Genomic DNA, 17924 nt, shown 5'->3' with positions numbered 1-17924 from the left:
TACAGGAATGTACTTTGCACATAGTAAAGCACTCAAATAATATTTATTTATTATGACCCACTATTTTTATACCCTCAGGTTCCCCTATTTAAAATTGCAATCTCCAATATACTCCATTGAGAGTGTATTTCCCTATTTTATTTTCCTCTGGAGAACTTACTAACATCTCCATGCTATATATATTTTACTTATTTATCTCCTTATTTTTGACCCTCCACATTAGAATGTAAGCTCCCTGACTATAGGGATATTTTTCCATTTTGTTTCCTACTGGGGATTGCTTACAGAGAGTACTAGCACACAATAATCCTCAATATATATTTGTTAAATGAAAAAAAAATCATTGTCTAATCTAGCCTTGGTATATAGAAAGGATGACAAATTGTTGGTTATGAAATAGCCAAAATGACCTTGCCAGTGGGGACCATTTCCAAGATCCAAGATGTGGCCAGAGATGTGGATTACTGAGTAGCATGGAGAGAAAGTATGTTGGAGCTCAAGAAGTCAAAGAGACCCTAAAACCAGGATGTTGGCTGGATCATCCACATCAGTCTATGTCACAGGATAAAGCTAGGAAGCAAGGTGAAGAAGAGGGTAAAAAGGGGCTTCCTGCTTCTCTAAGCCTGCAGTTAAATGCAGAAGAATGTGGGTCAGCAGTGAACAGCAAGAAGGAGAGGTGGGCGGTGGAATCAGCAGGTGGGCTGCACACAAGCCAACAGGAGGTGGTCTGGAAGTGCCAACAGGGAATTGGGAGAATTCAAACAGTGCCTTGGAGCCCCATGACATATGGCCCACAGAAGACTGGAGAACTTTCCAGGGAGTGTGCTACAGAAGCGATGGTCTCCGAAGAGAGCTGGGATTCAGTTAAGGAAACAGGTGGGCGAGGTTGGCAGAGAGCCTGCGAATGTAGAGGAGGGTGTTGCTAAGGATGTGACATTCCTGAAGGCGTGATAGGGGTGAGAGCACTAGCAGGAGCACAGAACAGTCTAGAGATGGGTGTGCAAGAGGCTGTATGCACAGAGGATGGAGATAGTATTCAGACACAAAGACACTTAAGAATCGTTACAAGGTTTTTTGTTTGTTTTTCATTACCAGATAGATACAAGATGATTTTGTAGTTAAATAAGCTAATCAAGGAGAGGGACAGCAAATTTCTGGAAACATCTTCATGTTAAAAATGCTCTAAGGATTTGTTCAAATGTCTAACAGTAACATCTTCTGCTTGTTATGGAAATATCTTTCCCTTCCTTCCATCTCAGAAGAATACTTGATAGCTTCAATAGGATATACTCTTGGATGAATTAATCTGAGTCATTACCTTTCGCAACTTTTATTTTTTTTTAAACTCAACTAAAATAGATTACGATATTACTGAAATTGTTTATCAAAGTGAAACATTAAGAAAAGCTTTGGAACTCTTGTGGGTTAGAACTGTTGTTTAACACTTTTCTATCTTTCCTGTTAAGTCAAATTTGAAAGGATGAAGCATATCATGTTTATATCCAGATAAATTCATAAGCCAATGTTCACTAGTTGGTTGGTTGGTTGGTGAGTGGCTCAAACACTTACTTACTGTAAGAACAAAGGCACTGTAAGAACAAAGCAATGAATGAGACCAGCTAAGGTTTTGAACACTATAGAAACAGTATTTAGATGCCAATAAATAATTATTTAAAAGCTGTTTAGAACAAGTGAATAATCTGATAATGAAAATGATAGTATGAATAATACTATGAATAATACAAGAAAATGATAATATGAATAACAAATGTGGGCAAAACCAGAGTGCCCTAGGAGAATATGCTAGCAGTGCTATTGGATAGAACATGTGGAATGACTGTCCATTTGGAGTTTAGAATTTGGGTTGGGGGACTATTCTCAAGGGGACTTCCATGTCATTTATCATCACAGCGGGAAATTTAAAAAATCCTTCCAGCTTGCACTAGGTAAAAATACCTGAGGCTAGTATATGTAAATGGTGAAAACAAACCTTCTCCATTTTTTTTAAAAAAGGTTTTATTTATTTATTTGTCTATTTTGGGTGTGTAGAGCTAAGGGGGAGAGGCAGAGCCGGAGAAGGACAAGTGGACTCTGCGCTGAGCATAGAGCTGATGTGGGGCTAGATCTTATGACCCTGAGATCATGATCTGAGCTGAAACTAAGATGCTTAACCAACTGAACCATGCAGGAATCCTACCCTTCTCTATTCTTAAGACAGCCATTCTCGTTCAGATGGCAAAGGGTCAGGTTTAGTTTCTCCTAAGTCCTGAAGTTCATTTTAATGTACTTTTATCTGCATAAGCATTTCTTAATGAGATAGTAGGGGCAAATATTTGTGATATGGCTGCTCGCATAGTCCCTCTGGAAGCCTTTTTTATACTTCTTTGACTTGTGCAAAATCCAAGATGAAGGTAACACGGTACTAGAGAAATAAATACAATTTATTTCTATTAAAACATCTTCTTGCATGACTTTCTTGATTTAACAAGATGCTTATGAGATACAGATCTTACTAATTAGAATGGCTATGTTACCAACTTTAGTTGCCTACTATTATGTTTTATATTATATAATTATTTTCCTAAAATAAAAAAAAACCGTAGTTCACATTGATATTCCACACAGTTACTAATACTTATATTTGGTTGATAATATATATTTTGAAAACAAACAGACCAATAACTTAAAATTATCTTTAGATAGGTATCTTCAGTAAAAGTCTCTCTCTTTATTTAAAGAAACCCAAACTCAAACACAAGCAAACGAGTCAATAGATATTCTAAAAGCAAAACAAATGGAAACAACAAACACGTGGAAGTTCTTTTTTGGTGGAGCCCCAATTACTTGAGGCAGGGTTGACAATATCATATTGTTCAATTTCCTCATTAAAACAGGGCCAACTATTCTGCTGCGGCCAGCCTGAACACGAGAGAGGGCCTTTACATAGGCAGGTACTTGCTGTACTTTGGGATTACCAACCAATTCAACTGTAGCTTCTCCTTTTGAGATGTGCTGATCAGTAAAAAGACACTTGGGTACTATTTAATTCCATCTAATTCAAATAGAAAGTTTAAAAGGTCATGAGTTTGTGTGATTTTGCATCTTAGTTATTACAAAAGTAATGACCCGAGGCAATGAAGACTTCTGATATCATGTAGGAATCATGCATCCTCCCCTGACGACTGCCTCTTCACCTGTCCTCCACCTGAGCTAGGACGGGATATCAGATATGTGAGAAGCTTTAAATCAGATTACTCTTTTCTGCTGCTGCCCAGGCTACTCCAGGCTAAGGACTTCTACTTCTAGGACCATCTTGCAGGGAAAATCCACCCTTGAGAGAAAAAAAGCCACACCTCACAAGCTACTTAAAAATCTTTATCAGTCATTCTGAGTTTTAAAGTTGCAATAAAACACGCACTCATGTTGGAAAAGTTCTTTTTGCTATCGTAAAACACAAAGTCAAGTTCAATGTTTAGAGTCGACTCTAGAATAGAATACATTTTGGCCAACTTTTGATCCTAGGAAAAATTTAGTTACTTAAAATGGTAGGAAGTAGAAGCTTAAGTGACACATATTTGTGGGTGAGACCATCCACAATTAAATTAAATTATTTAAGTTTTCCCTACAATTAGCTTAAATAGTATTTTTTATCAAATGCCAAGCCTATTAAAATGATTTAGAATTCAACATAAAACAGAAGAATGCTAATCATTAATTCAGAATATAACAAATTATTCAACAGTGAGGTTAAATATCTGGCATTATCTTTATGTAAAGTCACCTTAATCTTCTAAAATGACAAGTCCAGCGATAGTTGTACATTTTCCTACAGCCATGTCGGTTGCAATTTCAGTAGATGCAAATAGAATTTACTACAGTACTCCTTTTTGCTCTTTTCCTCATTTTTCTGATCTCCTGTGCAGCATTCCTTGTCATAAGACTATGTATACATATTTATGTTTTACAATAACAGATGTCATATCTGAAATATTAGTTATCCAAAACAAAATTAAATGCCAATTCCAACCAAAAAGTCCTTACATTTGTCATATTCCTGTTGTATTTGCAAAAGAGTCTGGAAAGAGCCCTGGTTGACAGAGTTAAGTTCCTTGGCCAAAAAAGGTGTTTGTTTGCTTTTTTTTTTTTCCTCCAATTTAACACAATGAATTAAGTAACCAATATTGACTACAAATTGGCTTGATTTTTTTTTAATATGAAAAATTGAAGATCCCATACAAACCAAATTCATGTCATATTTTCTTTAGTATTTCATATTTTCTAAGTAGCCATAGCATTCGTATATAGAAGGTGAGACCAGGTCTTTTGGAAAGAGAACTGGGATTTGGAAATGCAGATGGGAAAAAAAGGATGAGGGGTGTAAACTAGAATCTGGTATGCTATGTACTACTTACCTTCAAAAGTCAAATAAAACTTTCCTCTGTCAAACCAAACGAGGGAAGGCTGTTCATTCTCTGTATGGCCAGGAGTTGAAGCGGGATGGGAAAGGTTAAGGAGAGGGAGAGAGAAGGACACAGTATGAGTTACAGGTCATTAATCTTACTATGGGGGAGGGCGGAGGCACTACATGCCATTAGCGTGCAGGAGAAAGGGAAGGCTGGTAGTCTATGTTTTGGTTTTGGTTTTTAGTTCGGGAAACAGAAAGCAAAAGCAAAGCTATGGAGGCCTAAAGGGATGGGCACGTGTTGTTGGCAGCTTGATACTTGGAGCTTGAGCGCATGGAGTGGAAGTCTTCCTGGCCATGCAGGGGCGTCAGCATATTTTAACTGCACTAGTTAGGGCAAATGGTCATTCAGCAATTGCTGTATCCATTTCATCTTCAGTGTCATCCCCTTCTATATTTTCAAAAAGATAAACTCGGTGTTATGGGTTATATCAAACTTAGCTTAGGTTTTAAATGACATTGCATTTCAATTTAAAGTTCATGGAAGATGTCACACCATCTTCCGCCCCTCGCCTGGAATCACCTTAGGCATCCAGACACAAAGCACCCTTCACCTACGTACCAAAGAGAAAACAAGATTACTGACATTCTTCTACTGTATTTTAAATCAAAAAGCAGTCACTGGACATGTAATTCCGAGCAGTTAAATTATTCCTTTCTTTGTAAATTCACAAAGCAGTGGCATCTCACCTTTTTCAAACCTTTTGAGAAACTGTCATGCAACCTGCTGCTTTTTAATATGTTCATTTAAAAAAAAAATTGGTGGAATGAGTTCCACAATGAAAAATAAATAGATAAGGTGCTTCTGAGAGGCACCAGACACTCATGAGGTGAGTAGCATGTCCATGAAGTTTATACAGCATTCAGATGGCGTAATGGCTTGGATTTTTAAAGTCAGGGTACCTAGACATCACTCGGCTAGCACCATACCTGCCAGCGTTTCACAGCGCCTTTCAAACGAGGGCAGTTTGTCATAAAAAACATCATCTTCTGACACTACGAACCAAAGAAATATAAAGGAATGGAAAACAAAAACACAAATACAAACCCCAAATGAAATTAACAGTACACTACACTGGTTGAAACACAGAAATGATATTAATGGAAAAAGGAAACAAAACCTAATACGCTGGGATAAGGATGAGAGGATACAAAACAAGTGATGTGCTTATTTTATGATGGTTCTATGAGAAAAAAAATTAAAAATTTTAAAATTAAAAATTCAGTATCTGTGAATTTGGCTGAAGTCAGATCCATGGAGGAAATCACGTTCCCACCTTTTCAGGGAATTGTTAAAGGCATTATCATTAGTAATTGTCTTGTGTAAGTGCATTTCACTCAGACACAGTTCTCAAGTGGCCAGACATATGTCCATCAATAGAACCTCTTGGTACACAGGGTCACTCAGAATACAACTTCTCTCTGCCCCGATGGGTAAGAGTAAGCTTTCAACAAGACTAAAAAAAAGCAGCAGTATAAATCTGAGGTTGCTGAATGAAGTATCCCATTTCAAACTCATTGGTATCCAAATTTAGTTTGCCTTGAGCCCGTCTTTAGTTGTTATGGCCTAATAATTTTGGACAACATTACTGTAATTCTATCTTTGGCTATGGTATCCAGCTATGGCCAAATGTCTTTGTAAATTGATCATAACAGTTGCTCTGGATCCCAACCATTCCAGATCTTTGCACATGGTCTCCTTTCTCACCAACTAACAAACACAGGTAATTGGAGTTCTATGCTTTGCGATAAAAAAAAAAAAAAAAAAGCGCTTGATTCCACGGGTGTTAAGAGTATTATAAGAGCTTAAATTAGGAATTGAATAAAATCTATACAAACAGCATAAGGGAGAATCCTCCCTACAATGTAGAGAGGATAAGGAATTTGATGAGGGTAGTAAAATTATTCTGTAAACATTGTTTCTTGGAAAAAATATCCCACTGGCTTGCCTCCTTGATTTAGGAAGCAAAGCAGGAAAAGAAATTCTTTGTCAGTTTTTAAGGTTCTAGGATAGCACCTGTCAATCAGCATTTATTATACAGGTGGCTTCCTTGGTGGCTAGAACAAGTTAACACAATGCATATAATATTCATAGGAGAGGAACAGGGCATGGCACTAAGAAGGACACTCCATAATCTGTCCAGAAAATATGAAGCAAAACAGTTACGTTGGCAGTAACTGAATGTTGCAATACTCTTTCATCATACCTGTTAGTGGGAAATGATGGAGGATATTTCTTCCCTTTGAAGAACTAACTTCGTATTTACAATTTCTTTAAAATGAGGAGCCTCCATCATGATGAGCACTGAGTAATATATAGAATTGTTGATCACTATAGTGTACACCTGAAACTAATATAATACTGTATGTTAACTATATGGGATTAAAAGAAAAAACAAACTTTAAAAGAAAGAATAGAAGGCAAGAATTCGCATACCCCCAAAAATGGGCCTCCAATATTGCCATTTGGTTTTTGAATTGAAGTTACAAAAGAAGTTACACAGAGCTGAATAACATGCTCATAATTTTTTTGTGGTGGTTGTGGACATTGAGGGCTTCAAAGAAAACATCATAACTAAATTGGGAAACTTAACAGGTGAATTATTGGATGGCTCTGTGGTTGCTTTAAATAAGGGCAACACTCAAATTAAGTACAGAAGAAAAGAATTTCCTTAGGAACTAACAATGGAAATTGCCTCAGATTGATCTGGGATGGAGAAGTCAGAACTAGAGACATCTTTCAAAAAAAAAAAAAAAAACAATATATATATATATATATGAATAAAATAAAGTAAAATAAAATAAAATAATATATATACATATATATGTATATATATAATAAGAATTTTTAGTTGAGACCAGGGATATCCATCTCCAAAGGTCTTTCTGTGCAGAGTTATTGGCATTAATACAAGTATTTTTAAAAGAATGTTCATCCAATTCAGAATTGCCACCCAGCCTGGAGGGACAAAGACTTGGATAAGATATTGTAAGATTTAGATGTTACAGCTAATATTCCAGTACCAAATATAAATCACTTTTGCTTAGAGTTCTACACCAAAGGAAACATCAAAATCCACCTACGTTTCCTTTGATGCCTGTAAATGGTTACTTTTCATTCATTCAGATTTCTGAGAGGCTGTTAAAGATGCAGTTGAAACTGCATAGTTAACAGAGAAGGAATATAATTAACAATACAATTAATAATATATGTATTTTTTCATTTAACAATGAAAAAATTGTCTTCATGGTATTGTTACTACATTTGAGTACTAAAAAGAAAAAAAAAAAAAAACCCTAACTCTCAGCCGTAGAAATAAGAAAAAAAGTAAGAAAAAAAGTAAGAAAAATGGATATTGAAGTTAGACGTAACTCTGTTTATCTCTAAATGTCTAAGAGTTTGCTTGTTTCCTAGACTAATTTTAAACATTTTTCTCTATTCCTGTAAAATTAGTGGGATTTTCCCCCCAAAAATCAAATAGTGAAGGTCTTCTGAGTGTTTCTAGTGCAAAAGGAGTATACTATACTTCATTGATTCTGATATGTGCACTTTTTCACATTTAATATCTCTGGAATTGGAATGGGTTTGAGAATTAAGTGTGATAAGAAAGCACTGTTAGCTTAGTTTGAAGTTTTCCCCTCCCTTTCTTAGTCATATATAAAATAATAATGTATCTTCTTAAATTCAGAAATGCACAGAAAGTCCTATTTTCAGGTGCGTCATCAGATTTTCTACTTTATAATCACAGCTTTCATGAAACATTTTATGTCCAAATTTTGGGAGCATATTCTTTAAAAAGTTTAGTGCTTGGATTGCATTCCACTATGCGATAAGCCAGTACAAATAAATACATACAAAATTTCCACCACACTTGACCCATTGGCTCAGATGTCATAGGAAATGTCAAAAAAAGTATTGTGTGGTAGCAGGGAAATGTTGAGCCACCAATCTCAAAAGTTTGCTGCTGAAATTCTCTATCCCCCGCAAGCCATTTGACTGCATGAAGTTGACATTCCAAGTCAGTCATGAATAGTCAGCTCTTTGGTGCTGAACAGCCAAAGCACATCCTCTCCAAAAAGAGATAAACAGCAATACATAGGAGCTGCCAGGCACCCATCTGACAGGACATTTACGTCAGAGGGAAGTGGCTGTCAGGTGACGCACAGCAGCAGGAAGTAAAGAACAGGATCGTGAGGAAGAGGACAACCAAAAAAAACAAACAAAATACAACAATCCCCCGCCCCAAAACCCCAGAATCAAACAAATCAGAATGGTCCTCAGCAATGAGGCAATATAAGTATCTTCTTAGGGATATATATATATATATATATATATATATATATATGAAATATTATATTATATAATTAACCCCTCTATCATTCATCCTGAAAGAATGCATACTGGTTGTGCTAAGAATCAAAGTCACTGGCCAGGATTTGAGACTTCTTTGGCAGGGAGTATAAAAACACATTGTATAAAACATGGACACAGTTCAAATTCTCTGTGTGTGTCATTTTCTCTATGAATCTCAATGAGTTTAAAGAATATGTTAGTCAGTCATCTGAGGTCAGTTGAGGTCTCCTTTGCGAGGGAGAGTTTATGCTTCTTACTTTCCTCTCTGACCATCTAGGAAAATCAGAGTTGGTGGGACAAATAGTCTTGAGGAAAAACCAACCCCAAACAAAAGCCTCCAAATAAAACAAAAACAAAAACAAACAACAACAACAACAACAAAAAACAGAGCAAGAAGGGGAAATGGCTGTAGCAATTAGGAGTATTAAACAGTGTCCCCCCAAAGTTGGGACATTACAGAAAAAACAAACAAAAGACTCCAGAGAGAACTGACTGAACAGGCATCTTAAAATAGGAAGCCCCAAGTTACCTCAAAGGATGATGCAGAGAAAAACGGAACTTGGCTATATTAATAATGTTGAATATCTGTTCATGAATAACTGACTATATTTTTACCAAATTTGAAGGATTGTTCGGGGCTAGTCTGATTAAAAATAGAGAACACATGATATAATTGAAATTCTATTTGGGGCCCCTATGAGGCACACCTTCATTCATATCCCTGGGAAAATAGGGAATTCTCCAGAAGAGCTTCAGGCTTTGATCAAAGTACTTCTCACATGGTCATGCTCTTCTTGGGTAAATGATAGCAGGGATTTATTCAGCTTTGAGTTAATGATTCTCCCAAGCAGTGCAGGAGGGGCCAGCTGGTTGACAATATGGAAGACTTGGAGGGGAATTCAGGCAATAAAGGAAGCCAGTGGGAGAAAATGGAAGGGCAGAGCCCCAGGTTAGAGATACCATGCAAACACGAGAGAGACAACTGCTTATGGAAGACGGGTAAAGAGGTCCAGAGAGATGAGCCTTGGGAAGAGGAAAGATGAGGCATTTAAACCTGGGAAAACCAACCAGCTGAGCAGCCAGTCTCAACTCTTGACTTTCATCACACCAGAAGGAAAGAGGCACAAAGGCATTTACTGAAAATGCCAGCAATGACTTATTTCTCAGGGAAAACTGACCACACATCACTGAAATGCACTAGAAAAGAATGTCACAAAGTTTGCTCAAGTCCCACAATGCCAACACTTATACCATCTGTCAACATAAGGACAACCAAAAGTGATGAAGAAATGAAAGCTTTAAGAAAATAAAAGATTGAATTTTGTGATTTCTCATGTGGTACACGACTAGAACTTAAATAAACATTCCTCCTCAAAGGAGACTAGTTTTATTATAGTAATAATATGCAAATTACAGGACTTTATTTGATGATTTTTTCTTTACTTTTATGAGTAGCTCTGTATGGAATAGCATAAGAGAATTCCTGCAAAATACAGGTGTAAATGATCTTTTATTTGTTTATTTGCTTAGTTGAAGCATTTTGCCTCCTTTGCTGAGAAGGTGCTTTCAAGAGAAGAGTCAGCTGATAGTAGCAGAACACAGAGCAAAACAATTTCAACCAGAAGTACAGGGCCTTGAGGTTTTCAGATCATACAAAATAGCCAGTCAAAACAACAAACGGATTAAAAGACAGGAGATAATTTTTACCAACTGTGGGAGTGGTGGCTGCGCTCAAGGAATTGGTGGATGATATTGAAGAGGTACTTTCAGCTCGGGCAAGGGGTGCTATCGGAGGAGGGCTGGAAGAATGTATGGGAGGGCTAAAAGGTCTGGGCTGCAGGAAGAAGAAAAGAGAAGAAAATTAGATACACTTGTTCCGTGTTATTGACACCTTCCAGCCCTGGATATGACAACTCAGGTTCTTAAAAGAGTATAGGCGACACCATTTTTATTTTGAAATTGATTCTATCTCTACAGGGGCTTGTGGATGGAGTTAGAGGAAACACAAACCATGGTGTGATAGCTTATACCCATTTAAACATATTTAAATACAGTATACTCAACTGAGCTAGCTAAACCAAATATTATGGACATCACTAGTTTGTAACTTCTGTGCATGGACAGCAAAGAAACGGTCCTCTTCCAGAAGTCTCTTAATTGTTCACACAGAATGTTTGTCACCTCTTCAGCCTTAAAACATGATGCAAGAAACTTCTGGAACAAATTTATCAGGCTACCATCCTCCTCTATATTCACATGGTGTGCTTAACACCAATAAGTTCTCTTAGTCTGGGGACGGAAACCAGGACCTACCTCTTTTGGAGTTTTCCCAAACCAGATAAACAGGGTGAAAGGAAACCTCTTTCTTTCTAAAGGACTTAGCACAATTGAGCATTACTAATTTGCCTCAGATGCACTGTAGCAGAACTGAGAACCCCAGCCTCCTAATCCTATCATTTTAGATCCCGACTTGAAAGATGGTAGAAATTGAGGGAGGGAGGGTTGAAATGTATACCCATGCTGCAGTGACTGCTTTTCAGATGCCACCTGTCAGGGTCATTCGTACGAGGCCATGGAGGTAGCCTGTGTGGCAGCATTTTGGCTTCTGTTTGTCATTCTCACCGTGAGTCTCTGAGCAAGCAAGGGCAGAAGGGAACGTACCACATCTCCAACTCCAGGTTTTCCTGGAGGTAGCTTTGGCCGAGATGGAGGCCGGGGAGGTGGCGGCGGAGGGGTGGTGCTGCTGCAGGGAACCAAGGGAGTGGCTGGTCTAGCTGGCGATGACGCACCTGAAAAACAAGCTGGTATTAACAGTGGCCCTAAATGCGTGTGGCTGAGAGCAGTCATGGCCGAATGCCCCTTCCCCTTCCTCCCAGTACAGCGCCAGCCCCGGACACTTTTCTTCACCCCAGCAGTTAGTACACTCAACACTCTAGCATCTAGTGTGTATGTGTGTTTTTTTCTTTTTTTTAATAAAGAAAAAAAAAATCACTCCGTTGAACTAGAGTTGATGGCAGAAGCTGAAGCTTATTGCCTTTTGTTGTCATGTGACACCCAGCGAAAGGTAAATCCGATTATTCTCTGTGATGGAAAATACGCTTTCAATCCCTTTCAGCCTGGTGGTGGGGACCTTTCATTTTCACCACATACACACCAAACTTCTAATAAATTCTCTTGTTTTGACATATTCAGAATTTATGTCCAAGGTGAAAGTGGAGGTTAGACCTCGAAGGAAGGTGAATGATTTTTCCGCATTATATATATATATATATATATATATATATACATACATACATATACATATATATATATTTTTAAACATGTATAAGAGAATTATCCTTTTTACTGTGCTTCAGAATATGAATGCAAACTTTAATAAATAAAAGTAAACACTTGATGGCAAGCAAAGGACAGAATATAGGAAAGAAATGTTACACGAGTAATTTGCAGTTAGAATCTTAATAACAGAATTACACTAAATTTAGAGGATTGTATTTTTTGAAGGACGCTGTTTAGGAATCTGTTCTACGTAGAGTTGGCCCATGATGATTTTTGTGGTGATTTTGAAAAGACCCTCTTGGATTTACTTTTCTGGCTGTCAATGACAAACATGGGAAACACAGAAGACACACAGAGGCCGGCATGCACACTAATCAGCACACCATAGGGTCTTGAGACTCAGGGGGTCAGACTATCCTTAGCCAGATCACTAGGGGGCGTGAATTAACTACTTGATTCCAAACCTGAAGAAATTCTGCTCGATATTGCAAACAGTGCTTGTTCAGAAAAGGTCCAACCAACTCGGGAGGTTTTGTCACTTCGGTTAGAAGCACAGGTATCAGATCATTCCAAGAAAATTCTAAGAAATCCCGCCTCAGGAAAATAACTGCCCACTCCTCTCCTCCCATCCAACATGCCACAAAACTGTGCTTTCTGGAGAAACCCAGATCAGCAAGATGCTGGTCTCCATCTCCAGATCTTTGGATTCCCAAAGAGCTTTGAAGTTGAAAAGCAAAACCCATCATCTTGGAATCTGCTCTCATCTTAGGAGAGTCCCTGGGGGGTAAACCTTGCTCCCTTTATTTAAATACAACCTGAAATTGTGATTGTGCTGTGTTTCCATGTGCTGTTTATTCTATGTGTAGTTTCATTAGTGTGAAACCCTACTAAAATTACTGTCCTCTCCATCCCTATCTCTACTGCCTCTCCACCCCATCACCTTTTTTCTGTATTCTTACTTTTTATTTTATTGGGTCAAGATCAATGCTAGGCGCTTCACATGCATTATTTTATTTTATCCCACACCAAGTTTTGTAGGAATGTACTATAGTTACAACCATCAGAGCTAGAGCTCAGAGATACTGGGTAACTTGTTCAAGGTCCCATAACTCGGATAGTTGATTTAAGTCCAAGGCCCAAGCTTTTAAATGCAGTGTCTTGTAGCTTTAGATAGAATGTGAAGTCCCACATTTTGCACAAAGTCTGCCCTCACTTTTGCAACAGCAGCTTGAACATATCTCTTTCAACGTAAATATTTTTAGTCTTTGGCTAATCTTTTCTTGAATTAAAAAAAAGAAGATATGTTTTGACAGGTCCCACTACAAAGTTTCCTTTTGACTTAATAGACTGACACCCAGGATGTTTTCAAGGAAACAGAAGTGACAGCAGAGAGATGGAAAATAAACCTTTAAACAACAAAGTCGTTGTCAGGAAGTTGCATGGGGCTTTTTCTAGGTTCTGTTTCATTGGAAAACCACGCCATAGGAATGGTTCAAAATATCTATCCATGGTTTTATTTCCAAGAAATAGTCTTCTGAATCAAGCTCAGGAAAAGGTCAGCTGCTTATCTTTTTTCTACATGTTCTAAGAGGGAAAGTTTTGAAAATCCCTGTCAGTAGTGCTTGGGAAAGTTAATGAAAAAAACTGAATGAAAAGGCAGATGATCTGAGTTCTGGCCTTGCCTGCCTCTTACTGGCTGTGGGATCTTAACCTCTCGGAACCTCAGCTTCTTATTTTAAAAAATGAGACATTTCTACCTTACAAGGTGGTTGTAACAGTGGAAATGGAAAATGCATATCAAGTGTTTATTAAACTATAAAATGCTACACAAATAAAAGGAAATAGATGTTGACGATGATGGTAAAGACTGTCTTTTCCTGTAGACACAACTAAAAGCAAAGAAAAAAGTGGCTAGTTAACTGTTTTCCACTTCCTCTCACTTTTTCCTAACTGGATTGATTTAACTGATTTGTTGTGCAGTTTGAAAGACACTGAGGCACTGCTTAAGAGGCAAAACCCTCTTGACAGAACCCTGAGGTTCAGCAGAGGGTAGTCAGGGCCTAAGGGGAATTTTATAACTGAACTGAGACTTCCCATGCTTTTGTGAGATCACACAATTGTTTCATATTCTAGAAGACTATTTGTAGGTCTCTAGCCTCATTCTTTGACCTGGAATTATACCTTCATTTCTTCTACAAGCAGTGTTTATTCCCAAGAGCTGTGCTGGGAAAAAACCTGGACATTCGCTGTTTCAGATTTAACTTTGAAAATCACCCGTATGTTATCTGAGTTTCGTAAGTTCAAAAAGTTGACAGCCATTGACAGGCTTTCAACCCATTTGCTGCTTCAACTTGAAGTTCTAACATAGTTTTTTTGGTAGCCACATAATCACTGCTTCAACTTCTGTCTTTCTTTGTTGGCTAGTGGCTTCCCTATTTGGACTCTGCCACTCTACAAGACTTGTAGTTAGGAAATACATTCTTTAGGTCAACCCCAGTTAGCTCACACTCATTTGTTTATAAATGTGTGTGTGTGTGTGTGTGTGTGTGTGTGTGTGTGTGTAACATCTAATATTGCCTTAGTTTCTCATGTTGGAAAGTGTTGCACTAAACATTCTATCTTTATGCACACCTCTCCTTACCTGGTCTCTATGGGCCAATAGAACTCTTTCTCTGTCCCATTCCCTGTCACACCACCCACAAGGGAGAATAAATGGCCTTTGCCAAAAGAATCATCATCTCCATTCCAATAAAGCAAAGTTCTGGCCAAACTAGGTATTTATAACTTTGCCCCAAGGAAATGGAAGTTCTTGGAACAAATTCTTAACTTTCAATTGCTTTTCAACATCAGGTAACTCAACTGATTCACAAGGCTTCATGTAATGTCTGCACTTGGTCAGTGACCAAGTGAGTGAAATTTTAAAATTAAGCATAATGGTGCCTAGTTAAATATAGTTTGAGATGTACAGGAAAACTAGTGTTATCAGACTAAATTTTATAAAAAGGAGGTCTTGAGAAGCATGGCTCATTTTTAAAACATGAGGCCATCTCCCATTATCTTAATCATAAATTTACATTTCTGCTAGTCTGTGTATATTCCATCAATAAAACATTAAATGGCAAATAAACTGGGACTTAATTAAGGAGATAATTGTGCAAAGTTTTATTTATTCATGAGCTTCATTGACCCAGTTCAATCTTCCACTTAGAAATTCAATCTTTTATCTGCAAAGTATAGGGTTTTTTTTTTTTCCAGCTCAATTATTAAGAATCAATAGTCTTTACTGGTAACACCTAAAAATAATTTCAAATGATTTATGAAGCTAAACAGAGAAATGACAACAAAATTCTTGAAGATTTCAGAAAGAAAGCTAAGGCTCCCTTCTTCACTCATTAGATCAGTGGTCAATTCAATTAAATATCTTCCAGAGTCTTGTGGAAGGTGATGGAAGAAACAGTTGAGCGACAACTCTGCCCTGTCCTCCCTTCCCCAACTAAACCTGTTCATTTTGAGGCAAGCACAGTGACCCACCACTGGAACAAGGGGGTTATTCCTCTAGAAGTCTTTTCAGAAGACTGAGAGCCTCGTTCTGGGAGGAGAGCACCATTAAGACTCTGGAAGCCTTTGGTGAGTGCTGTGAAGTGTGTAAATCTGGTGATTCACAGACCTGTACCCCTGGGGATAAAAATATATGTTTATTAAAAAAAAAAGACTCTGGAAGCACTCCCCTCTCTGACAGGAGACAGGTCTGAAGTTTGAAATGAGAGCTTTAATTACGATTCTTTTATTACCTTTACAGTTAAGTAAGGAAGCTTATATCTCCAAAATGATCTAAAAATGCAACACAGGATGAAGGTGGGTGCTCTAACCCTTTAGAATTATTGAGAGGTGCAGAGAGAGAGGGTTTTTAGGGAATTGTTGGTGACCCTGTTGATGACACAGGTCCCGACAGGTGGGTGTCAGTGGTCAAATAAGTTTGGGAGATTTTGTAACTAAACTTTAAGAGTAGTGGAGCATAAGAAATAACATGGAGGTCATGGGGAGATGGAGAGAAGGGAGTTGAGGGAAATTGGAAGGGGAGATGAACCATGAGAGACTATGGACTCTGAAAAACAATCTGAGGGTTCTGAAGGGCAGGGAGCCAGGTGGTGGGTATTATGGAGGGCACGTATTGCATGGAGCACTGGGTGTGGTACATAAACAATGAATTCTGTTATGCTAAAAAGAAATTAAAAAAAAAAAAAAAAAGAGTGCCTGGAGAGCCCTGGGGTTAAGAACTCAGGCTTAGAATCAGACAGACCTGAGTATGACTGAGTATCCCAAGTCTGTCACCTGTAGCTGTGTAAACTTGGGAAAATTACTTGACATCTCTGAGCCTCAGTATTCCCAAGTTCACACAGCTGCAAAACAGGAGAAATAAGAGAGCATTTATCACATGGGATTGTTGTAAGGACGAAGCAATGTGCACATAGGATTAAGATGATAACCAGGAAAAGAAACTATAGCTGTTATTCTTGGCAAATTAAAGGTTCTCAGGGGTCCTGTGGTAAAGAAAACTGCTAATTTTGTTTTAACACAATATGCCCCAAATTTATTTGCATATTAGGTAGTTGTCCTTTTTCGGTGGAGGAAGGCACCCGGGACACAGGCAGTGATAGAAAAACATTGATTTTGTGTGGGGTACAGGTGACTCTCCAGCCCTCTCCTTGATCAGACTGGATGCTTGAAGCACAGGAATTCTTAAACACAGAGCAAGCCCTGAACTACTCCACTGAAAGAGGCAGCAATGATTAATGAGTATTAGAGTGGAGACAAATGTCTTTCCTTCCGGTCTCTTACTGCATCGAAATAGCATAAACTTGGTCCCCTCTTCCAAAGCAAATGAAAAACAAAAAACTCATGGTACTCGGAAGGTGCCTAAACTAAACCTACAGGTACAGGAGGGAAGGCCCTGGGGGCAAAGGGGGCTGGTTCTTGCCAGATCAATGTGAGCAACAGTAGGAGAAAAAATATGGAAGAAGAGACATTAGAAAATCTTCATCTTTCTTCAGCGTGCATGGCAGGTGTTGCCATCCTCTTATATGATGGGAACTCAAAATGAAGCTTCAAAGAAGGGAAACCAAAATGTCAGGTTCAACATCAACCTTTGCATAGAAAGTCCTAAATGTCCATTTCTGACAGACTTCCCCATCACCTGTCACCATGCTTTGAGTTTACTTCACAGCTGATGAGCTCGCCAAGATAAAATCAGAGAATAATTTGTCTTCAGGGGCAACTTGATACACTGTGGATGTAGTAAGATACGTTCTTTTTGCTGTCCCCTAAGAATCTTATTTTCAAACCTTACTTCTTTTTTTCTGAAGTAATTAGAGGGGTTAACATGGTTCTCCCTCTACGGAAAAAGAAAGAACTGGAAAAAAAAAAAAAGTAGAAAAAGAAAGAACACAGTGACCTACCTACCAAAATTAGGACCCTTGGGAAAAAAACAGTATAAACCTTCAGTTATAAGATGAATACAGTCTGAGGAGCTAATGCATAACACAGTGTTGTATTGTATAATTGTATTGTATGATTGATGACACCATATTGTATAATTGTAATTTGTTGAGAGAATAGAGCTTAATGTCCTTGCCTTCCCCCTATCCAACCCCACCCCTCAAAGGTAAATATGTGGTGTGTTAATTAACTCGATGGGAAGAGTCCTTTCACTATGTATATAAATCTATAGCTCAAGTCATCACACTGTACACTTTAAATATCTTATAATTTTGCCAATGATAATAAAGCTGAAAACAAAATAAAACAAACTAAAAAACGTCCTTGTACAGG

At 38.0% G+C, this 17924-nt stretch overlaps 1 protein-coding gene across 18 annotated transcripts in view; it reads right to left on the bottom strand.

The window, feature by feature from the left end:
• Positions 1–17924, bottom strand: part of SGIP1 (SH3GL interacting endocytic adaptor 1) — a 214293-nt gene that overhangs the window by 52751 nt on the left and 143618 nt on the right. For 11 of the 18 annotated variants that reach the window (XM_045064685.1, XM_045064684.1, XM_045064687.1 and 8 more), the window contains 3 exons: positions 11478–11605; positions 10524–10650; positions 4413–4472 (listed from right to left, as the gene is read on the bottom strand). In XM_045064685.1, the coding sequence (XP_044920620.1) occupies positions 4413–4472; positions 10524–10650; positions 11478–11605 (315 nt within the window). Of the gene's footprint in view, positions 1–4412; positions 4473–5392; positions 5459–10523; positions 10651–11477; positions 11606–17924 lie in introns of all 18 variants that reach the window. The other 7 variants (XM_045064688.1, XM_045064689.1, XM_013061673.2 and 4 more) reach the window with 2 other exon arrangements.

Source organism: Mustela putorius, unplaced genomic scaffold, assembly GCF_011764305.1.
Source record: "Mustela putorius furo isolate JIRA1106 unplaced genomic scaffold, ASM1176430v1.1 tig00003853_pilon_pilon_pilon, whole genome shotgun sequence".
Taxonomy (NCBI): Eukaryota; Metazoa; Chordata; class Mammalia; order Carnivora; family Mustelidae; genus Mustela; species Mustela putorius.
This window is presented reverse-complemented; position numbering and strand designations above follow the sequence as displayed.